This window comes from Phalaenopsis equestris, unplaced genomic scaffold (assembly GCF_001263595.1).
Source record: "Phalaenopsis equestris unplaced genomic scaffold, ASM126359v1 Scaffold000434, whole genome shotgun sequence".
NCBI lineage: Eukaryota > Viridiplantae > Streptophyta > Magnoliopsida > Asparagales > Orchidaceae > Phalaenopsis > Phalaenopsis equestris.
The window spans coordinates 401,094-426,544 of NW_018164875.1; the positions used below are offsets into that span (position 1 = coordinate 401,094).

Here is a 25,451-nt window from a genome sequence, read left to right on the forward strand (position 1 = left end):
TGGCAGACTCATATACCTTGCTCACACTCGACCAGACATAGCATATTCTGTAAGTATGATCAGTCAATTCATGCATGATCCTAGAGAACCTCATCTTCAGGCTACCTACAGGGTACTACTTTACTTGAAAGGCAATCCGGGGAAAGGAATCTTGTTCAAAAGGAATGACACTCTTACTTTGGAAGACTACACCGACGTTGACTATGCTGGCTCCATAGTGGATAGAAGATCAACTACAGGATATTGTACTTTTCTTAGAGGTAACCTAGTGACATGGAGGAGCAAGAAGTAGAATGTAGTGGCAAGTTCATCTGCAGAATCAGAGTTTAGGGCTATTGCTCAAGGATTATGTGAATTACTGTGGCTGAGAATCATCTTGGATAATTTAAGAATCTAATTTAAGAATCTTGGATAATTTAAGAATCTCATGGGAGGGTCCTATGAAGCTCTACTGTGACAAAAAGTCTGTCATTAATATTGTTTATAATCCTATACAATATGATAGGACAAAGCATATTGAGATTGATAGACATTTCATCAAAGAAAAACTGGAGGAAGGGTTAGTGTGTATGTCTTATGTTCCATCAGAAAGACAATTAGCCGATGTTCTAACAAAGGGGTTGAACAGTTTAAGTTTCCATGATCCTGTATCCAAGCTGGGAATGGAAAACATCTATTCCTCAGCTTAAGGGGGAGTGTCGAGATGTGACTGAGATGGAAATAAAGTTGTGAGAATTAATTCTAATTTCCTTAATTAAGAAAATTAGAATTAATTGGTAAATCCCTTAAAATAAGGAAATTAGAATATATTAGTAATCCCTTAAATTAAGGGAATTAGTTAAATAGTTTCCTAGTTTTTCTCCTTTTAATCTCCTATATAATACCTTGTATGATCAATTCAAAGAATAAGGCGAAATATAAATTATTTCTTTAATTTCCCACACAAAATATAAGCTCACAAAATGGAAAATAATTAAATAACAAGTGAAAAAATGCATCAAAAGTGCATTAAGTAATAAAGCTGAAAATGCATAGAAAGTAGCATAAAAAACACAAGAAAAAAGGACTTGCATGAACTTGGACGCTCACCAATGAATGCAAACAAAAGATCATCATCTCTTTTACATGCACTCCAAACTTAAATAGCATAAAAATTACATGTGTCATCCCATCCTTATAGGTTTGGATTTCTAATCAGCAAGGCCCGCCTAAGTTCGAGTGCAAAATAAAAATAAAAAAAAGTGATGTAAAGTTAGTTCATTAGATGATTTCTCTTGACTTATGTTCAAGCAAAAGAGCCCCTGAACCAGCCAAAAGTGAACTACTAAGACGCTCGCTAAACAGTGGCCAAAAATTAAAAAATATATAAACCTCAAGCGCTTTTTGATGAAAAATGCCATCAGAGCAAAACCATTAAAGTAGGAACTAAAATGGCATAAAAATGACACGCAATGCTTCGATATAAGAGGGGAACAGATAGATTAAGAAAGAAATATCACAAAATTCTAAGATTTGATCATATCTTTTAAGTTCAAATGAATAATTAAATAGCAACAAAAGGACAGCTCCAAAATATCATTTGATGCAGTTAGTTCCTATCCCTAAGTGCAGTAGGTCTCAAGGTGTACCTAAAATGTTGCCACACTTGTCCTATCGCTGCCCGATGTTGATGCAACCAATTCATGTACTCTACCCAGCCGAAATTCTAGAAATTTCCTCCACTTGGTCAAGCATAACCTCTGATGGTGTAGGCAGACCCCTCCTATTTTATAGATGATGAATTGCATCTTGAATTCCCATAGTTTGTATGACTGATCTCTGAGCTAAACTGCTTGGATCCTCCCAAAAAAATTTTGGAAGATTCACATACATGCCACTCAATTCTTATGTATTTACAAATCTAATACCTAAACTTCAATTTTTACAAATACGCCACCCTACCTATGCATGAAAAGGACTTTTTCAGTTTTTAAAAATTCAAGTAGTGGTGGTATTTTTGATGTGATATGAAAGAATTGGGTGGTATCAAGGTAAAAAGCAAAAATTAGGTGTTAGATATGTAAATACATAGGAATTGAGTGGTATGTATTTAAATTCCACTAATATTTAGATCTTTCAAGCACATTTTAACCTCCATGTGACTTAACAACTGAAGCATACATTCTTTACATGCTACATATTTCTACAAATAGGTGTACACATGTAATGCTTGTGAACATAAAATAGTATCTTTGCAGAAATGGAAAAACTCTTACGCAACAATGTAAGTGTTAAATACATTGATGAGTAAATAAATGAGAATCAGGATGCCTTTTCATAGGCATACGTGAATACAGTGGAGAAAAACAGGTAAACTTAGAAGAAGATGCAAAGAAGAGAGCAAAACAGAAAAACCTGATAGGAATTCCTTAATTCACCATAGGAAAACAGTCCGCACATACCTTCAGGTAAGAAGGAGAGGGTTAATTACCTCACGTAGCCTTATATTATACCTCATAAGTAAAATATGGTAACCTAGTCCACTTGCTTTATTACCCCACTTCAAGCTGATGGAGTTTGAAACAAACTTGAAGCGCGGATCGCAGAAATTTAAACTTCTTTTTTGGCAATGGTTTAGTGAAGATATCCGTCGGTTGATCTTGAGTATTGATGTAGTGGATTTGAAGAAGATTGGATTGTATTTGGTCTCGGATGAAGTGGTAGTCATTCTCAATGTGCTTGGTGAGAGTGCGGAATGCCGGATTAGTGGCAATGGCCATCGCCAAGAGATTGTCACACGAAATTTTCGTGAGATCCGGTTGTGGAGCTCCAAATTCCGCAAGGTGTCGTAGCCATAGGGTATCGAATGTCGTTGTTGCTAGCGCATGATAATCGCCTTCAGTGAGAGGAGCGAGCAACTTTATGTTGCTTTCTGACTACCCATGATATGGGGTGGTACCCAATAACGTACAATATTCTGTAGTCAATCGACGGTTTGTTGAATCGCCAACCCAATCAACGTCCGTAAAGATGTGAAGTGTGAGATCACCTGGTTTGATTATAATGTCATAGTCAAGGGTGCCATGTAGATACCTGAGTACCCTTTTCAGGAGTTGGTTGTGGTACATGGTTGGATGATGCATGTGTTCGCACTGAAGATTTACCACAAAAGAGATCTAGAAATGTGATGGTCAAATATTGGAGTGATCTGATAAGTTGGTGAAATTCGGTGGGAATTTCCATCAGGGTGAGTTAGGAGGGTTGCCTTTTCGCTTTCTTGGCAATGGCGTCGAAACAACTTTGCAACCGCGCATATCAAATTGGAGGAGTTGAGTGAGGTAGCTTTGTTGGTCTTAGAATAGAGAGTCATCTTACCGGGTAACATCGATGTTGAGGAACCGAGAGACGGGTCCATCTTGCTGATTTGGAAACCTTCGTTGATGAAGAAGGTAGAGATCTTTGCAAACCATTGTCTCGATGACTATTTAAGTCCATACAAAGCCTTTTTTAGTAAACATATGTGATTTGGGGATTGAGAATCAATATAGCCCGACATTTGTTTGATATAGATAGTTTCAAGTAGCAAGCCATGAAGGAATGTGTTCGAGACATTGACTTGTAGGATCATCCAGTTGCAATGGTAGACAACCATAAAGAGCACAATGACTTCATCTTAGCCATGGGTCTCATAGTAATTCACTCCATATTCTTGATTGCATCCTTGCGCAACAAGGCGGGCTTTATGCCTTGCCACGGTACCATATGAATTTTATTTAGTGCAGTAAGTCTATCGCATCCAAGGATCGGCTGATTCGGTGGAGGTGGAATCAACACCCACGTGCCTTGTGCTTGAAGAGCAAAGAACACCTTATTCAGAGCAGTTCTCCAGGGGGGTGTAGTGGGGTGTAGTGTTAGTTGAAGTCTACGGGTATAATGGAAGAGGTTGTGTGGTTGGTAGGGAGCGATATGGAAAAATATTTCATCAAAGGATACATGGCGAGAGATGAAGAGTTTGTCAAAGTTGGGTTGGTAGCACTTGTATCCCTTATGGTCGAGAGAGTATCCAAGGAAGATACACAGGTGAGAGCGGCGCTCTATTTTGTGTGGTGTTTGTGGCCGTAGCCATGGATCGCAAAGACGGACGAAAACTCTAAGGTGGGAGTAGTTAGGTGGATGGTTGTAGAGAAGTTTATAGGAAGATTTGGAGTAGGTGTTTTTAGAGGGCATTCTATTTATAAGATTGGATGTCATGAGCAATGTGCCAACCCAAAGTTTGAGAGGTAAAGAGGCGTCATGACAGAAAGTTCGTGTGGTTTCAATGAGATGCCTATGTTTTTGTTCGACCATCCCATTTTGTTAGACATGAGAATTGGTGGAGGATGTCATGATGGGTGAGAAAGTTGTGGATTTTATGATTCGTATAAGAGTATTAAATTGAGTGTGAAGCATTTTAATGAGATTAATACATTTATCAACAGTTTCATCTTTGCTTCGCATAGGAAACACCCAACAAAAGCGTGAAAAATCATCAATAAGAATTAATATTTATAGCCTTGAGTAGATACTATTGGGGTTGGATCCCATAGATCACAATGTAGTAAATATAAAGGAGCATGTGTATGTAAATAAGGAAATAAAAAAGGTTGTCTATGGCTTTTGTTGCAACTGCAACTATTACATATAGATGTATGTATTCCAATATCTAAGCTAGGATGACTATTGGACATAAGTTGAAGGACGTCTGAATGTGGATGTCCAAGACATTTGTGCCAGAGGATGGACTTCTTGGCGGTTGTGGCGAGAACATGAGTAGAATACGGGGAGAGGATTGGATAGAGACCGTCGGTACTGGTTCCCCGGAGCAGAGATAGCTTCATCTTCGGATCAACGATGGTAAAGTCATTCAGATCAAAAATAATAGCAACATTTTTATCATTGATTAGTTTGTGAACATATAATAGGTTATGAGAGAGGGAGGGAACGTGGCAGATTTGAGGTAGGAGAAGCTTATAGTGGGGCGTTGGAAGGATGTCGCCTCTAGTATGTGCTACGGGAATTGATTGTCTTTTACCCACAGTGACTTGTTCATGAGATTGAACGTGAGTGCTACAGGGATGTCGCCTCCAGTGGCGGAAGTTGCAAAGTGGAGATGATTGAGATTGAACGTGAGGTAGCACTCGAATCCAGTACCCAGGAGGAGGTTTTTGCTTGCAAGGCTTGTTTCATAGGTACATACTCCAAGTTTGACTGATGGCAACATGAGGTCGCCGAGTGTCCAAATTTGTTGCAGATCTAGCACATGACTGATGCTTTTGGTGTGTTTCGACCACCTTTGGTACAGTTTGGAACTGGAGCTCGACCACGACCACGAGATGGATATGATGGGCCTCTTGTTGCCGCAATTGCAAGATGACGTTGAGATGGGCAGTTGAGTTTTTGATTATCACTTGCAATATTGATCTCTCCACTACATAGAAGAGAGTAGAAATCAACGAGGTCGATGGGAATCAGTTGAGTCAGGATTGTCATCCTGAGACCTTGGTAGGTTGTCGGGAGTCCATTGAGTGCATAGAGACTTATATCTTCTGTATCCAGTTTTCCTCTTGCAGCGGTGATGTTGTCTACTAGGGCTCTGACACTTGATAGGTATTGTGTCATTGTTTGGTTGTTCATTGAGAGAGTATGAAAAGTATTCTTCAGCTATATGAGTCTCGAGCGGTTTGTTGGTTGCAATCGTTTCTCAGTAGTAGTGGAAAGATGCAGCACAAAGGGAAGGGTCGGTGTAGAAATGATAGAGTAAAGTACTGTTGTAAGGTTCTAATCTACTAAAATCCATGAGGTATATTGTGGACTGCAAACCTGTAGGCCAATCGAGGTTTCAATAATTTACGGTGGGCAAGGGAAGTTTCCATCTATAAACCCTAAGTACCCATTTGCGGTGAACACCTTCAGAACTTCAACCTTCCATATCATATAATTTTCAGCCGAGAGAGGATTTTGGGTAAGGTATTTGAGATTACTCATTAGAAATTTGAGAGAGGGTGGTATAGAAATTGGGGTATTCAGCTCCTTGTTGATGGATTGAAGTTTTCTGAGGTTTGTGAGGTATACATCCCCTTTGATGGTGTCCAATGGTGCTTGGATTGTAGATGTCGAACAATCCCTAACTGATAGCTGCCGATCGAGCAAAACCATAGATTGAGGGCTGTTTGGCGTAACTAACGATATATAGAGGAGAAGCTCAAATGGGCTTGAGGTTAATGCCCTGATACCATGAAGAAGATGCAAAGAGGAGAGCAAGAGAGAAAAACCTGAAAGGAATCCCTTAATTCACCAAGGAAAACAGTCCATGCGTACATTCAGGTAAGAAAGGGAGTGAAGCTTCTAGAGAGGGTTAATTACCTCACATACCCTTATATTGTACCTCATAAGTAAAATATAGTAACCTAGTCCACTTGCTTTATTAATCCGTTCTGTCAAAGTTCATAAAAGAGAGGATATGACCTTAAACATTGCAAACTGCTAAGAAGTAAAAATTTTAAGAGTTTACAAAAGTTAGGATTAAGTTGAACTCTGGATAAAATATAACAGGAATTTCCCATCATTTCCATGAAAAGCGTCGATGAAGTACAGCTACCATGTTTTAACCAATAAAGACATCACAAGTAACCTTTCCAAATCATAGACGGGTGAAAAATCAGCAAAGAATAACCCTATCCGCCACTAGTAAAGCACAAAGAAATAATTGCTCAGATGCAGAATATAGAGCATGTTGACCTTATCATGCAAAAGCTTTTTCCAGTTGAATCCAATTTGATCACTAAGTTGCCATCCAAAGTTTCGTGCATCCTGCAAAGAGGGCACACCAAAAGTAGTGTTAATGTGTATATGAAAAATAAATAAATAAATATAGATTTCCAACAAAAGAAAGCTGTTTTTATTCAAAGTATTATAAATGTCATAGCAAATAACACAAGGAAAACAGATAAATCAACTGAAATAGAAATGGAGGCTGATAACACATTGTCATTTAAATTAAAAATAATAGGAAAACTGAAATGCCGCAAAACAAATAGGTATTTTTTTCCAATTAAGATCATATTTGGCAAAAGAATTTGGAACCTACTATCCGCCAATGAAACTTCACTCAAAATGCTCCCATCAAAATCTTCTAGACGCATAGCATCAGATTTAACCTTGCCTTCACTAATAAAAAAGAAAGGGGAAATTATAGGATTAGCGAGATAAATTGAGATGTCTCATTCCCTGTCAAAACATCTTCATTCAAAAACCCCAGGAAAGTTGATAGGTTCCAAGTTCAAAATGCAAATTGAAACTGATGACAAAGGAGCAGCAACTATTAGGCATATTAAGGGGATCTGAACATTTAATGATATTCTAAAACTTGAGTATTTGAATCCTAAGTGATATGGCCGCCCAACCCGCGATGAGGGACGAAGCGGGAGTCGTGTCCTGCAACCATAGAAGACACAGGAGTCATGTCTGAACAGGGAACCGGGGGCAGGTTTCACCTGTTAAGGCTGAACAGAGTTCAGCAGTAAAGAAAGAGTGACCCAATAGCTTTTTCCCGCACAGTTTTCTCGCAATATTGTAGCTACTACAGTACAGCAGAAAAACATATAACGGGAGACGGGAGTGAGACCGCTAAAACAATCTTGTTTTCCTTTCTTATGCTTTCTTTCCTATTATACTTCATTCTTTTTTAGTTTTTTACTATATATGAGTTGTATAAGGATTTGGAATTCAATTTTTGGTAAGTTTTATTTCAGATTTCTATCAGGACAGCCACCGACGTCCGTTTTCCACTTCAAGGGTTGTATCCGGCTATATCAATCTCCTGAGGTGGTGATTATCTTTTTCATATCCCCTTTCACATCCTCACCTGCCACTCTTGGTCGTTGTATATCATTGCAGCCGGCCACAATAGCCCTCCGTTTGTTGATACCAGCCACCCCAGCTAATCAGTCGCCTCCCACTTCCTTCCAGCTTTACTGCAGCCCAAATTGCACCTCCTCCTGCTGTCCCAGCCTTCCCACTGCACCTTTGCCGCCCAGGACAGCCAGGGAACACCTCCCTCTGGCTATCCCAAAATTATCCACCCCTACTCCTCGCTACCATCACGCAATACAGTCTCCATACTTGTTATCCCTGCATTTCTGCACTTCCTCCTCGCTGCCACTAACATTCCTTGGTTGTCGCCACACACGCCAACCATCTTGATCCACTTGGCCAACCTCTACCACCCCGAGATATGCTTTGGGGTGTTTTCTTGTGTCGTTTTATGTTCGTTATCACTTATTCCTGTTGAAGAATGGTAGTTGAAAGCCTATTTGAATTTTGCAATAATATTTCTATTTTTATTGTTACTTGGGCTAACTGTGGTATCATTTGGTATCAGAGCTAGCCTAACTCTAGTCATATCATAGGGTTTCCTAGCATCTGTTCCTACCCAAGCCACCTCCACTCAAAATTTTCTTTCATATTCCCAAACCATATCAAAATTTGACCTAACCCTAATATCCCCTTACTGATTTTCAAATCAGCAACCCTAAATCATTTTTTACACCCTCTTTCACCTCCCAACCCTAGAACCTAGCCATGTTACCGAGGAGTCAACAACTGGAAACCTGATCGAAGGGAAAGGACATGATGTCCTTTTATGAGGAACTTAAAAAGAGGGGTTCATGAGATTTTTAGAGAAAATATGCATTGGGAAACCAGCCAACGACAACAGAGGTTTGCCACTTTTGAGAAGAGGCAGAATCACCCCTAACCACAATGGTGGCTTGCTAGATCGACGACATTGAGTGAATCCCTCCCATCATGCTTATTCCAAGAACGAAAAACCTATACTTCAAAAATTTGACCTAAAATATCTGAGAAGACATAATTGTGATGTAAATGTGGATTTGTCAAATTTCGATGACCAAATGGATCCGAATGAGGTTATCGATTGGCTCTGGACCTTGGAATGTGTCTTTAAGTGTCAGAACATCTCCCAGAACAGGATTGCGAAATTAATCGCCAACAAGCTAAAGAAGAGTACATTATTTTGGTGAAAAGAACTGAAACGCATACGTCAACGTGAAGGAAAAGATAAGATTGCTATCTAGTTCGAGAAGAAATAGGAGATGCAGCGCCAGTTTCTACTAGCTCACTACATGCCGAATGTTCAAACCCCAACTTCAAAGGTGGGAAGACCACGTCACCGGACGCCCACCACATCTTACAGGCAGAGTTAAACCCAAGGTCTTACACCCAAAGCACACCTAGGGGAACATCCAAGTTGACCCCACCTGAGAAAACATTAGTTCAGAGAGTAAACAAAGGGCACCAATCCACATTCCCAAATTCATCCCAGTCATGAGAAGTTTCAAGTATCATGAATTTAAGCATATTACATATTGAAGCAGATTGCACAACCAGAGGGTCATCTGTTTCACTAAGTCGAGCGTTGTTGAAAAAAGGGGCAATGACACATTTGTCACAGAAGAAGGTGGAAACACAAAGAAAAATGATCATATTCTAATGATGAGGAAGAAAAGCACGTAGCTCCAGCCGAGGACATAAGAGAGACTCCAAAAAATTCCACATTAGCGGTCCAAGATGGTTCTATGTCCGAGGAATCGATATCAAACACCTGCCAACCCCAGATATGTAAAATTTAAAACTTTTAGATCTATAGAGTTCTTTATGAGTTGTCCATACCGAGGGAGGTCCAGTATGTCTAAGATGAGACTCTTTTGTGCCGCTTCTTGAAGCCCATAGGGAGTCATTGGGGAATTAAATTCAAATCAGCAGTATACTCACCAAAAGCTGATCAGATAGGATTGATGAACCACGGTTTTGGATATCGCCTAAATAGCTTTGTGGGAAGGAACATCCTACAGTGGGATCCAGGTTCTTTTCAAAGAAGAAGAAGTGACCTCTTTTGAGTGGTTATACGTCAGTGTGGTCCATTTTGCCATAGATTTCATCTCATAGTTGATTTCTCCTAACATACTTATTTATCAGAAAAACTCAGATGAGTATGAAGAGTGTAAGATGCTAATTACATATTTGATGATGCAAGACTTAGCCCGTGAGGATACTCATCCACGTATGGTGTCAGCTCAGGTTGTGCCAAAAGATGGTGAATATCTATTCTACCAGAATGTGCTTTGGAACGACAACGCCTAATTGGTCTACCTACCACGGTTCTACAATATCTCTGCTACCTTCAACTTGGAAAACTTGACTCCGTTCTACTAGCAGTCAGAAGCTTTGACGAATGAAGCCAAAACTCCCTCGATCCCGAGATATTGATGCGGGAGCTTTATCCTGCACAATTTTCTCACGATACTGTAGCTCTTATGGTATCTTGGGAAAACATATAATAGGAGACGGGAGTCGGGCCGTCGAAACAATCTCATTTCTTTTCTTATGCTTTCTTCCCTATTATATGTCATTCCAGTTTAGTATTTTCCTATATATGTGTTATATTAGAGTTTGGAATTCAGTTTTTGGTGAGTTTTATTTCAGATTTCTGTCAAGACATTTGTTGGCGTCAGTTTTCACCTTCAATTGATGTATCTAATTGATTGTGTGGTGCTCCGTCTATATCTCTCTTCCGAGGTAATGATTATTTTCTTCCAATATCCTTCCACATCCTCCCCCGCCGCTCCCGATCACTATATATCACTGCAGTCGGCCAAAGCAGCCCTCTGTTTGTTGTTTTATGCCTCCCCAGCTTCCCAAGCGCCTCCCACTTCCTTTCAGCATTGTTGCCACACAAACCACAACTCCTCCCTGTTGTCCCAGCCTTCCCACTGCACAGATGCCGCCAAGGACAGCCAGAGAACACCTCCCTCCTGCTATCCCATCGCTATACACCCCCAATTTTCACTATCATCACCTAAGACAACCTCCATACTTGTTGTCCTTGCATTTTTGCACTTCCCCCTCACTGCCACAAACATTCCTTTGTAGTCGCCACCCTCACCGACTATCCCAATACACCTAGCCGACCTTCATCACCCCAAGATATGCTTTAGGGGTGTTTGTTTGTGTCGTTTTATGTTTGTTATCACTTATTTCTTGTTTGAAAAGTCATCAATGTAACCTTATTTGAATTCAACAATAATATTCTATTTTTATTGTGGTTTAGGTTAATTTCAGAAGAAAGAGGTGCTAGTGATTCAAGTTGAACCAATGAGAGAGACTCTAGTTGGATTAGTCGTGATTTTTCTAGAAAATAGTGAGTCCGTGTAGCCGATACATTAAAAAAGGGACAACATTTGTTGACAGAATTGCCAGACATCCTAACCAACAGTTCAACTATTGTGCGGTTGCCAATGAAAGTGGTCCAAAATGTTAGAAAGGACAAGCTTGTGAGCTACTTCTAGAAAGCTATATGAAATTATTCGGATTTTAAACTCAATTCAACCGTATACTCATCAATAGATGGCAAGATAGGAGGGGTGAACCATAGCGTTGAAAATTGATTTTACGATCTTTGTTGGAAAGAACAACTTACAGCAGAATCCAAGTCCTTTAAGAGAAGAAGATGCATCTCCTGAGTGCTTACACTTCAGTGTGGTCCAACTAGCCATAGATTTCATTCCGAAGTTGATTCCTCCAAACATAATTGTTTATCATTTACACTTTGCCAAGTACAAGGAGAGGAAGAGAAAAATTACAAATTTAATGGTTTGATAGTTACTTTATAAATATTTATGTCAGTATGCAATTCTAGCTAGGGTCATGCCAAAAAAGAATGGATATTTATTCCGTCAGGATGTGTTTTGGAAAGATACCACCTATATGATTGACTTACAAGAAAGTTACATTAGTCCCATCACCTCCAACATGCCCGACTTGACACTATACTACGAGTTTACGAGGAATTAAAAGCTTCGACATATGAGTTTGAAACTCCCCCAACCACGGGAGATTGGCGCGAACAAAGCGGGATTTGCGTTTCGCGACCCAGAAGATGTTGGAGTCGCGTATGAACCAGGAACTGGGTACAGGCTTCACCTGTTGGGGCTGAACCGTGTTCAATGGAGAAGGCGGAGGACCGGCCTACTTTATATGGACGAGTGTTTGCCTCATATAGGGAGTGGGAACCACTACTTAGTCGCCCTATGTCTATATATGTTCTTATTTTCTTATTTTAGGTCATTTGTTTTGTATTTTTGTCAGGACAGCCGTCGGCATCCACTATTTTTTCTACTATGGCTTCATCAAAGGGCGAGTGGTGCTCCGACTGTATCTCGTTTCGAGGTAGTGGTTATTACCCTTCAAGGATCGAGTGGTGTTCCGGTTATAACTCGCTCCTAAGGTAGTATTTATTTTCGAATTCCCTTCCCCTGCATCCTTGCATCCGCTACCGTTGTCATCTTTCCCTGCTGCAGACACCCTGCAAAAAAATTCTTTTTAATTTCTGCAGTTTCAGCTGCCTCGATAGCTGTCCCAGCCCTGCGCGTTGCTGCCACTGCTGTTCCAGGCCTTCCGTTTAGCTGCCCTTGCTGTTCCAGCCCCTCCCTTATTGTTTCCTGCAGCCATCAACCCTCCCAGCCACTTCCCCCACTGTCAAGCCCCCTCTTTCTTGCTGCCCCAGCACAGGACAACAATTGCACTTGTCATTCCTTGAGCTTTGCACCTTCCCCTCACCGTTACCCACAACCTTTGCTGCCGCCACGCCTTCCAGTCCTTCCCCCACCCTTTGCTACCTCTCCAGAGGACCAAACTCTCGCCGATCAATATCACCATCAACCCGAGATTCACCCTAATTTGAGTTGGTGTTATCATTTGTCGCAATTTCAGATTTTTGTGTGCCGTGTCTATTGTTATTTCCGTTTCAGTGAGTTGGTAGTACCCACCTATTGGTTTTTAAATAATAATATTTGTTTGCATATTGTTATTTGGGTTAACTCTAGCATCACTAAGATTTGAAAATCTATGAATAACTTAAAAGACATTGTGCCAAAAAATTTTACAAAACAATCTAATGTAAGTGATCCTTCTAAACTTTAATTGAAATATTTAAATCGATAAATCTGTTTAGTAGAAAGGCTCAATGAGTGGACCTTATCACCCTGGATTAAAAAGTAATCCTGCGCAAGTTTTATTGACTAAAATTTAAAAAGGCCTGTAAGTACGAATCTTAAAACTTTGATGATACTCTCAGCAAGGAGGCCCAAACCATGGTATCAATTGGGTGGTAAAAAGATCCAAGTCCTCAACCAGTAAGCCTAATCAATCGGGTCAGCATTACGTATATTTGTTTTAAGTCATTTAACCAGTATGTGTTACTCATTTGCATGAATATAAAATTGACACATAATAGTGATATATATCAATTCTATAATTTTCTACACTTCTTGAACTACATGTTCAACCTCAAGTTAGTTGACACATATCTTAATTATTACTAGAAGTCAACTCAATGTCTTGGTTAACTATTTTTTTTAAGCAATTCAAATATTTCCTTGCATATTAGGATTTATGCAAGTTTTCTTACTAATTTTTTGTTGTTTATATGATTTTGAGATTATTTACTTTTGGTTACATGTACTATAACTGTAAGCCAAAAAGAATCCAACAGTTGATTTCCAGGTCCTATAATTTTGATAACTATTAGGCTTCACGCATACATATGGATGAGACCAAAAGGTTAAAGAACACCTCTAAAACCTAACTCATACCTATCTTGTCTTTTATGAGTATGCTTGACCAAAGAAACTACTAATTAATTATGATTTCCCCAAAAACCATAATAGACAGTTGTTGCTATTGGCAGTTTCATTGACTGCTTTAATGAAAGCTGCCATTTCCTGCCATCACATGCAAGCTACTATGGTGTTATGCCTTGTTGGTAGGGCTGTCAAAACAGCTCGTTGTTCGCAAACAGCTCGTGTTTGATTCGTTCGCTAAGCCGAACACAAACAAAATTTTGTTTCGCTAAGCAAACGAGCCGAACACGAACAATTTTTTACGCTCGATATAATAAACAAGCCGTTAAACAAGCCGAACACAAACAAAATTTTGTCCGTTCGTGTGTCCGTGCGTGTTTTCTGCTCGAAATATATATATATATATATATATATGCTCGGCTCTGCTAGGGTTTGGCTTGACGGCAAACCCTAGCAACTGTTACGGCTTCGCTGCTTCTTCTCTGATGTCTTCACGCCCGACTTCTGTTTCGCGCCTGATTATTGTTTCGTCTCCCTGGGTCTCGCGAGTTTTGCTCTGCGGCGCGACCTTCCCGTCTCGCAAGCTTTCCCGACTCGGCTCTGTGGCTCCTCTGTGGTGTGGCTCGTCTTCTCGCGATTGTTCCGGTCTCGCGAGTTCTGCCGCTTCCCATCTCGTAAATTTTGTTCTCGGCTCTACGGCTCCTCTGCGGTGCAGCTCGTCTTTTTGTGATTCTTCCGGTCTCGCGAGTTCTGCCGCTTCCCGTCTCGCGAATTTTGCAGTTTCCCGTCTCACGGCTCCTTCCAGTCTCGCAAGCGGCTCGGGAGTACTCGGCTCTGCGGCTCCCGCATGTTCACAGCTTTGGTCGACGCCATTTTTCCCGTGTTTTCTTAACGCCACACATGGCTTCAGATATATCGTATGCAGCAGCCCTCACAGGTGTCCATGCCTCAACTACACTTAAATCGTGTTATTTCCCTCCTTCGTTTGAGTGACTCTTTCCCTCCTTCGTTTGAGTGGACGAAGAACATCAAGAAACCTGATATGAAGAACGGGAAGTCTGACATCTTTTTTACAGAAGCTGAAGGTATTCAACATGTTTCCTCCTGTCGTCTAAATTTGGTTGGGAAGTTTCTATCTGATCAACCCAAAATGGAGCTTATTTGCAAGGAATTTTAAATTATGCACCTTGTTGGGGAGTAGAAAATTAGACTATTAGGTGAGAGACACATTCCTATTCAAATTAATAACGAAGAAGATTACACGTGCTTATTTGCTAGAAGGATAATCTGAATTGATAACAGAGCAATGAAGATTCTAAAATGGTCTGTGGATTTTGACCCATAGACGGAACCACCAATCATTCCGGTTTGGATTCGCCTCTATGGTCTGAAATTTCATTAGTTTTTCAAAAAGTGTTGTATTCTATTGCATCAGCTTATGGTAAATCACTCAAGACAAACATTCCTACTTTTAATCTTTCTCGTCCATTTGAAGTCAGACTACTTGTTGAAAAAGACATTACTTCTTCCACTTCTACGGAAATTTGATTGGGCACACAACATCATGGATATTGGTAGAAGGTAGAGATTGAGCATTTTACTTCGTATTGTTTGAACTGTCGTATGTTCGGTCACTCCAATTCTCAATGTCATCATCTACATCCTCATCTCAGACCAAAAAAATAAAGTACTCCGCTAGAGGCAGTGATTCCAACTCCTAATCAGCTCCAAGTTATTGACACTATCGATCATCAAAAGGATACACCTGAAGACGTCACTATTCCCGCAGGCAATATATCAACCATTCAGTCTCCACACATTGTTGTAACTCCCCCGTCTTTGGAACCTCCTATCGTGGAGGCAAGAGAGATTCTTCAGACTCTGTCTGCCCTTGAACCTATCACTGATATTACAGGTGAAAATACATTTGTTGCTTCACTACCGCCTCATCAAGTCCAGAAAGATGTCAATGTTACTCAAACTCAGGGGGACCATGATGTGCAACGTCCTACACCTGTCTGGTCACCTTTGGACAAATTTATTAATCAGATGAGTCAATCCTCGGATGAGGACTGTCAGGTCTACACATCCAGGAGGAAGAAGAAGAATGGAGACATACTTGAGCTCAAAAATCTGATGGATGATATTTTGGTTACATCAAGTAATGATACACACCTTACCAATTTGTTAGCTGGCTCTCTTACGAGAACTAGAGACAGAGGAAAAACTAAAGTAAGACGTCCCTAGCACCATTGCACCTGTTTCTTCTCATACAACTTATCTGTACATTTTCTTCTTTAATATATTAGCCCTTGGGCTTTTTATATATATATATATATATATATAATGAGTATTATTTTTAAATAATTTAATTGACTACAATGCTACAAAGATTTATAATCAATTAAAATTACTAATTAAAAATAGAATAAAAATATATTAAATTCTATTTAAATGAATATTTTAATATAAATAATGCGATTTCAATGTCGCCCTACCCTTAACATTTTACGGCCGTGTGATTAGAGTCATCAAAATAGCTCATTGTTCGTGAATACTCGTGTTCGGCAAGATAAACAAGCGAGCTAAACACAAACAATTTTTTTTAGCTCGATGAATAAACGAGTCAAACCTGAACAATGATATTTTTTAACAAATTGAGTCTGAACTCGCTCAAGCCCAGCTCATTTACACCCCTAACAGTTGCATGCATGACTAGGGTAGTCAAATTGGTTTTTTGTTCGCGAAGAGCTCGCGTTCAACTGGCTAAGCAAACAAGCCTAACACGAACAGTGGTATTTTTTAAAGAGCCGAACACGAGCTGAGCCCAGGCTCGCTCGTGTTCTACTCGTTTACACCCTGACTTGTTGGCACATAACTGATACAGTTGTTAATGCTCACATTTCGCAGGTTTCTAAACCCTAGGCTTTTGCCACTTATTTGGCATTAAAACAGTGGCATGCCTGGCCCTTACTACTATGCATTTTGCAACTGCTGTGTTAACTGCCTAAAATTAAGGAGCTGAAGTGCACATGCTTGAATTTATTGATTTATCCACTTATGCTTGATAGTGAAATATCATATGTGATGTGATAGGCTGACAGATACAGATAACCTGCGCAAGAAAAACACAAGTTCTGACGAAATGAGTCTGGATAGGGAAATAACTGAATTCGTGATTCTTATAATGAAGATCGGAATATGTCATTTATTATCAAAGGGATCATGGATAAATGTTGCGTTGGAAACCGCCAATATTTGTAAGTTGTTATTATAGCCGATGGGTTGAGTGACGACTTAAAGAAAAGAAATAAGTCTAGGCCTATGCATATATAAAGTGGCATTCATAAGACGAGAAAGTTTAGGATAAGAATGAAAGTAAAAGTAAAATAAAGGCATACAAATTTTTGCATAACAGAGTAATAAAATCATTGCCAGTATCAGTTTGATTATTATTGACTACTACATCTTATACTACAATTACTTCATGCTTTCTATACTTTTAAGTACTTATGTGTATTTATTAACGTTAATGTTAATGCTTATACTAGTCACTTACAAGCATGTATGTTGCTTGTTTTATGTCTATTAAATTTTATTTTAATATTGATTAACTCACTGAGCTTATAAGTCATCAAATATTATATTGTTGTTTTTCAGGGGAGGTAAAGAGTAGGTGGGCAGTTGACCATGTGAATTGACTTTTTATCAACTTCTGGGGTATGTACGGTTTTTATATTAAAGTGTTTAGGAGCTTTGTATATAGTTTCAGAATTAGTTCTGCATGCTTCCGTTCGTATTTTGATACGAACGAAAATGGGATGGATTAAAGTGTAATGATTTTCTTGAGACAATTTGGTAAGCCTATTTTCTACTCAGCTTAAGGGAGGGTGGGTTCGTCCCTTAGGGTTAACTCACTGAGGGACTAGTATAAGCTAATTTACCTTATTTAGATTATTATTAGGGTTAATTTTGTTTTGAGTCAAAATTATTGTTAATCCTTGATTTTGGGATTTTTGGGTTTTGATATATGCAATAGAGATTATTTTCTCTAGTTCTTTTTTGTCGGAGTGTTGCATCCTTAAATCTTTTTCAGGTAGTAAGTTTGTAGCCTCATTGGAACAAGATAATGATCTCTCCGGAATATCTGAAGACTTCCTACACTGTCGGTCTCAAGCCGGCCTGTAGTTTTCTTGCTTCAGCTTGGTGTCCAACCGCCACAAAACCTAATTTCTCAAATGTCATCATCTTTTCACCCTCTTTTCTCGTCCTACAACTTACACAACCCCTCTCTTGATCACCCCAAACCATCCAATAATCTTAGAAATTTTTTTTGATGTGCATGACTATTAAGAGCTTAAAAAAAATTCCAAGATCAGAATTTGGATATGCATGTTTGCCAATAATGTATTGAGCTATCCACCTACATAGACATTTATTCAAGAGATAAAATTTGAATCTAAAATTAATATGCGTGGAAAGAAATTGCCATCATGAACAGATTACATAATTATGTCTACACGTACGAACGAATATTGGATGGATTAAAGTGTAATGTTTTTCTTGAGACAATTTGGTAAGACTAATGTTCTACTCACCTAATCCTGATGCACTTCATAATGAGTGCCGATAAAAATTGTGCCTGGCTCAGTTGCCCTCCCTGTTACACTTTTGGTTGACCTGAGAGGATTGACTAGGGTGAGACATAAGGGCAAGACGGACCCCATAGGGAGATATATTTACCTTACTTAGATTATTATTAGGGTTAATTTTGTTTTGAGACAACATTATTGTTAATTCTTGATTTTGGGATTGCGGGTTTTGATATACGCAATAGAGATTATTTTCTCTAGTTCTTTTTTGTCGGAGTGTTGCATCCTTAAATCTTTTTCAGGTAGTATGTTTGTAGCCTAATTGGATCAAGATATGATCACTCTGGAACATCTGAAGACTTCCTACACTGTCGGTCTCAAGCTGACCTGAAGTTTTCTTGTTTCAGCTTGATGTCCAACTGCCACAAAACCTGATTTCTCAAATGTCATCATCTTTTCACCCACTTTTCTCGTCCTACAACTTACCCAACCCCACTCTTGATCACCCCACACCATCCAGTAATCTTAGATCGCTGTCACAAACAGTGAAAATTTTTTTTGATGTGCATGACTACTAAGAGCTTAAACAAAATTCCAGGATCAGAATTTGGATATGCATGTTTGCCAATAATGTATTGATCTATTCACCTACATCGACATTTATTCAAGAGATAAAAATTTGAATCTAAAATTAATATGCACGGAAAGAAATTGCCATCATGAACAAATTACTTTATGCCCGCATAAGCCAATTAGTCTTTTTACATAGAATTTTGTACAAGTAAAACATAATCATGTTCTATTTAGCAAACTTCTAATACCTCAGCATGAGGTTTAGCGAAAAAGTCGGAATAAGTAAAATGTGACACTAGAACCAAAAGAACTGTAGTAAAAAGTAATTTCATAGACATAAATTTTACCTCAAATTCACCACCAAATTGTGCTCCATACACCAATATCTTTTTAGGAACACAACCCCGAATGACGCATCTGCAATATCATTACTAGCAGTGAGTAATCGACTGGAATATAAATTCAGAAAACCAAATTAACAGCAATTACGGCACATAGACACATGTTACACCTATAGGCCGTTCAGCAAAAATGAAAAATTCATGCGGAAAGGCCTTCATGACTCATTGTATGGTCCTCATCAACAGAAAGAAACACTGGCATGGAGTATAACTTCTGACAACGTCATGAAACTTACGTTCCACCAATTCCTCCTAGAGATTCAGAACTAATAGGATTGAATGGAAGCTCACAGATCGCCACCTGCAACAGGATTCACAACTCTGTTGTAAGAAGTTGAACAAGATAAAGTTAAAAATGCCCATTATTGGATGTAAGAAAAGAAATACATGAGATGATCTAAAGTAAAACAAAACAACAATGAACAGAAAATCCCACTATGGTTTATCAAGAAAATGAACAATGAGGGAGGGCAATGCCAAAGCGTACATGCCTAGGGCTGATTTACATTACTACAATATTTTGGGTGAACTTTTGGAAGTCAACAAAAGTACATAAGAGTACCCTCAAATGAAGAACAGACTAAGAAAAAAACACTTTGAAACAGAATTCTCGCATGCCTCATTAACCAGAAAGGCTTGACAGGATTGGATCAAATCATTCATAAACAATGAAGAGGCCGCAATCAATCAAATAGAGATGGTTCCATAAAAAATCCATCTTCGGCAACCGAATTTTAAAGGCCATCATTTCAGTACAAGAGAATAGCCTACCCAGTTACCATTACAGCATATATAGTAATCAAGCCCATGCACCTTTGCTAAAAGAGAAATAGAATACCAAACCATAGAATATGACAGAATACAAAACATTAAAATGAAAATAAATTTAGAACAGGAAAAACTTGTGTTGATTTTAGGTTTAATGAAAGAGAGCTCATCAAACCTAAACTTTTTCATCAAGCTATAAAAATTATTAACGAAATCTGAAAATGATTTCGTGTAGCTCAAAAGTGTCGGAAAATATACTTTTACCCTAAGCATAGAGAGATTGGATTCCAAGTTGAAGATCATATACTTCTCAAGGTTCTACCTATACGTGGAATCATAAGATTAGGCAAAGTGGACCTCAGCCCCACTCACTTTATCGACCCTTCTGAGTTGATTGAAAGAGATGGTTGATAGAATTTCATATTGGTTGGCTCTTCTTCTAAGACCAGCGTTGGCTCTTCTTCTAAGACCAGCCAGCAAAAGTTGGCTCTTCTTCTAAGACCAGCAAAAGTTGGCTCTTCTTCTAAGACCAGCAAAAGTATGCAATATTTTTCAAGTTTCACTACTACAGAAATTTATGCATAATGATTCTCATATTATTTAGTTCAAGTCAATGTAGACTTGAGAAGATCTAAGTTATGAAGAAGTATTGAAGCGCATTATAAAGCGCCATGTTCAACAAACTTTATCATTGCGCCCTCTTTTGCCAGAGTATTTTAGAATATTTAAACAGAGCATGAAACAACATTGGTGGTGGAAGAAAAGATGATCGGAACGTTTGACTTACTTGAATTGACATATTCAAGTAAGTCCTATATTATTTGATAACGATATATAACTTGCATATTATTCCATATTTAAATTTAATAATCGTATTCTAATTTGCTTCGAAGTCAAATTTTTGCCTAGCTGTTGCTGGTGATTAAATTTTCCTATAACCCTAGCCACATGCCGCCTCCTTCCTCCTTTGACCAGCAGCTGTCACACGCCCTTGTCTCTTCTACAAAAACCTTAGTTGCCAACCCTTCTTCCTCTTTCGCTAGAAACAGATGAATCATCTTCTTTCTCCTCGCTCACAATTTCATATAATAAACTTTTTTCAACTTTATGCTTATTACCAAAGTCGATGTCTACCTCATTTTAATATAGATATATTATGCTCTCTATAACCATAGACCTCACTTTAGATGATGATGCACAGTATCGTTTAACATTTATAAGTTGTCCTTTGATAATCATAATTATCTTTGAATTGACATATTCAAGGGTTTAATGGGTTTAATAAGAGAATTCGTGGAATCATGATTTACACCCATAAGACAGATTAAATCCTTCCAATGATATTGATTAATTAAAATCAATTGTGAGGTAGCATAGTGATGCGTGCTAGAAAATTCGTGGTTGTAGAGTAATGAATTTTGTCTTAGCGTTGCACAAGAATTCATCATACACTCAAATAAAAGAAAACAATCAGCAGTGATACCAAAATTTTTTACGTGGAAAACCCGTAAAGCGAAAAAACCGCGGGGTCTGACCCAGATGATCACAAAGACCCCTTATCCGACATACGGCAAATGATTAAAAAGTCTTCCAAGTTACAAACTCGATCTGCGGATGAACTTGTTGCAAAGAATGGGCGGCGAGCAATAATAATCAGCGGCGGCCAGCAAATGGGGGTCGATAGTGGTCGGCGATGGCCGGCGGTGGTGTGAACTTCAGCTCCTTTTCAAAGCTTCAAGTTGTTCCTCAAGCCTCAAACTTTCCTCCTTTCTCATGGATGGGTAGGGCTCTATTTATAGAGTTCCAGATACAATTAATACAGGAATATAAATCACTTTGATCGTACAGTCTGGCAAGGTTCCCTTGATCGGACGGCGTTTGATGGACATTTGAGAGTCTTAATGATGTTTGAATTGAGCAATCTTGAGCTAATTGGATTCATCTTCTCGTGAAGCTCAGATTGATTATAAACTCGTCGAATTTGACATCTGTTTGACCTTCCAAATGTGTCCGAAAAACTTTTTAAAATGATTTAATGGCTTGATTTGCGCTTAATTTGACTCGAATCTTACCAATTTTGATATTATTAGTTCTGTCTCATCGAGCCGATCAGTTTGACTGTAAGTTTATTGAAAATAGAGCTCTGGTTGACATTAATAGAGCTCTGGTTGAAATTAAATTAAAGTTTGAATATTTTTTGCTCAAAAGATTGCTTCGAAATCCATGTCATGCCTCGAGATTCATGTCGGATAATGAAAATTTATTGATGACGTATCAATTGCCTCCATATTTTTGGACGAGACCGTTTTCTTCATTTAAAAATCTTAAGTTTGGAGCACTTTATATATTTATTATAATATATATATATATAGTATATATATATTTATATTTATATAATATTAAATCTTAATGGTTTTATAAGCATAAAAATTAACGTGCACATAGTAAAAAAATAAAGTTTAGCTTATTGGTTGTCACATTTTGCTTCTTGAGGTGGAAGTTCAATCTTAGGCAAACTGCATCATACAAATTTTTTTTTGTTTATTCTTTGTAAATATATAAATTTTGGTGATAGAAATATAAACATATAGGTAAATTTTTTATAAGTTTTCATGTATATATAAAGGAATTATATGTATAAATTAAAACGTAAATATGGAAAATTAAAAGATTTGAACATAACTTAAGCATATGCATATGAAACCGCTAAATGCCAAACATTGAGAATTTGAAAAGGTTGCATTAATTTGAAAATGTTGTATATAATTTAGGTATATGAAACCATTAAATTTCAACCATTAGGAATTTGAAAAGTTTGTATATAATTCACATTTATCAACTTGTTATTTTTCTTTTTCTTTTTTATTTGGAATGAGGAAGGTGAAAGGTGGAAGGTGGAAGGTGGAAGGTGGAAGGTGGAAGAGACAGAAGGCCAAAAGTGGAAGGTGAAAGTGTTAGAAAATTAATGCAGATTTTAATTATTTTTTTTAATAATTTTTTCATCAATATGAGAGATTTTTTATCATGTAGATAGGCAAACCAGATGAGGATGGAGGTATAGTTCCCCACTCTGAGTAGCAAGCAATCAACGAGATCGTCTTTCATGTTGCGACACAAAAAAAAATCGTTATCATCCTGCGCAGAAGGTGATCAACGAGATCATCTTTCATGTTATGGTACAAAAGAAAGTTGTCTTCATCATGCTTAGCAGGCGACCAACGGGATCTTTTTTCTTGAAGAAGGTGCAGAAAAAATTCGTCCCGACCTATGTAGCTGACAATCAACGGGATCTTCTTTCAAGTTGTTGTGAAGTTGATAGTCGTCCCCGTCCTGCGTAGCAGACAATCAACGTGATCTTCTTTTGCGTCGCTGAGATGAAAAAATTATCTTCATCCCTGCCCAGCAGGTAACTCGGGATCTTCTTACTTATTGTTGATGTGAATTCTGGTGGAGATGAATAAATGTTAAATTTTTCCGCAACACTTTGAGGGGTAGGTTTTCATACTTCTGTAGCAGCAATATATGGAGAATATCGTCCTTTTGAAGATCAGCAGAAACACCAAAATTTTGAAGAGGAACCCACCACTAGTCGAAGATGAGCTGACCTCTTGTAGCCTTTGTACCAGTTCTTGTTTATTTTTATGGTTTTTTTAATCATCTGATGTGGCATTTGAAAATGATGATAATGTATTTTTTTTGTTATTTTCGATGTTGTTGTGGCTCTTCAATCATGTAAAATTTTGCAATTAAAGTTAGCACATATTCTTTATAAAATAGAGAATTGCGTACATTTTGAGACTCATGTCTGCTGAAGTTGTGCCCTCTCAGTCCTATGCCTTATAGGAATTTGAAATTAATTGTTGTCTTCTAAGGCTTGTAGCTCTCTAAGGTTTTTGTTGTACTTGTGGCTTCTGAAACTTGTAACCTTCTGAGGTATTTGATGTACTTGTATCTTTTAAGACTTGTAGTAATCCGAGGACTTTGAGTGGAGGCCCTATCAACCACTTGCTCTCTTGAAGTCTTTCTAATGAGAACTCTGTCCACAACTAGTTTTTCATCGAGACATGCGTCTTGGGCTCATCTTTCAAGGACATGGTAGTTTTCCATGGAGTTTTTGTTTCTTAGACTCGACTTCCAGGTGTACTGTATCATCTAATCAAGCATTTTTTCTTTAGCTTGACTTCTAAGGGCATGGTAGTTTCTCATCGAGTTTTGTCTATTGGGATTGACTTTCGGGAGGATCGTATCATCCCATTATGTCTTCCTTTTGGCCTCGACTTCCAGGACTACCGTATCATCCCATCAAGTCTTACCTATTGAACTCGACTTTCAGGGGCATAGTATATTCTCTTTGAGTTTTGTCTCTTAGGCTCGACTTCCAATGATACTGTATCATCCCATCAAGTCTTGCTAGTTGGGCTTGACTTTCAAGGGCATGGTAGCTTCCCATTGAGTTTTTCCCCTTTGGCTCGACTTACGAGGGTACCGTATCATCTCATCGAGTCTTGCCTCCTGGGCTATACTTTAAGGGGTATGGTAAAGAGCTTGTTTGTCGCTTGTCCTCAATGGGACTTTCTACACAATAATGTTTCATTTGAAAATAATAAATTTTCATTCAAATAACAATACAAAACAAATGAAAATTTTGCTAGAATAAAATTAAGAGTTTATAAGTCAGTATTTTTCTCAAAGAAGATAATTTGGAGTTGTACTTCTCATTCAATAACCCCGATAATTTTGTTACGGTCCCTTTCACCTTGTTCTTGTAAGTAGCGACCCAAGTGAACTTGGTGTATAAGATTTTTTATTTCTTTCTTTAGTTGAAAACATCTTTCTGTTGAATGTCATTTAATTTGGTGGAAATGACAATATTAAGACTAGTCTTCACCATTTTTTATTTTTTAACAGTCTTGGTCACTTGACGACATCTTCATCCTTGATGGTCATTAGGAAGTTGGCACGTGATGTGTTAAGTAGCGTGTAACCTTTTTTCTAGTCAAGATTCATGATTCCCTTGCGATCTAAACTTTTCCTTTCTGAGATCTGATCGGTATCCCTAGCATTATTTTTGCGCTTGCCCCCCAATCGTTTGAATTATTCCTTGTGTGCACTGATGGTCTCATCTGCAGAGATTTGAGCTTCGACGCGATAGACAAGATCGGCATAAGAGTGAACTGTCTTCCGCATCATTGATGAGTAGAAAGATCCTGGGCGGAGCTATCCAAGAAATACTCCTCTTAGTAACTCTGAATCTGCTTCTGGAATCTAGCGGGCTTGAGTAGAGAACCTGCAGAGGTATTCCTTGAGGGACTTCACCTCATTCTGTTCTGGAATCTAGCGGGCTTGAGTAGAGAACCTGCAAAGGTATTCCTTGAGGGACTCCACCTCATTCTGGCAAAGTCCCGATAAATGGATGAATCTTTGATGATTTTTATATTTGT

The 25,451-nt window shown here is 38.5% G+C and overlaps 1 protein-coding gene across 1 annotated transcript in view; it reads right to left on the reverse strand.

Annotated features, from left to right (window-relative positions):
- The window catches only part of LOC110027635 (glutathione reductase, cytosolic), a gene marked incomplete at its 3' end in the record, with an annotated part of 102,453 nt that overhangs the window by 72,523 nt on the left and 4,479 nt on the right, over nucleotides 1-25,451 (reverse strand). The window contains 3 exon segments of the mRNA XM_020729144.1: nucleotides 6,757-6,828; nucleotides 19,189-19,258; nucleotides 19,479-19,543. Coding sequence (XP_020584803.1) covers nucleotides 6,757-6,828; nucleotides 19,189-19,258; nucleotides 19,479-19,543 — 207 coding nt within the window.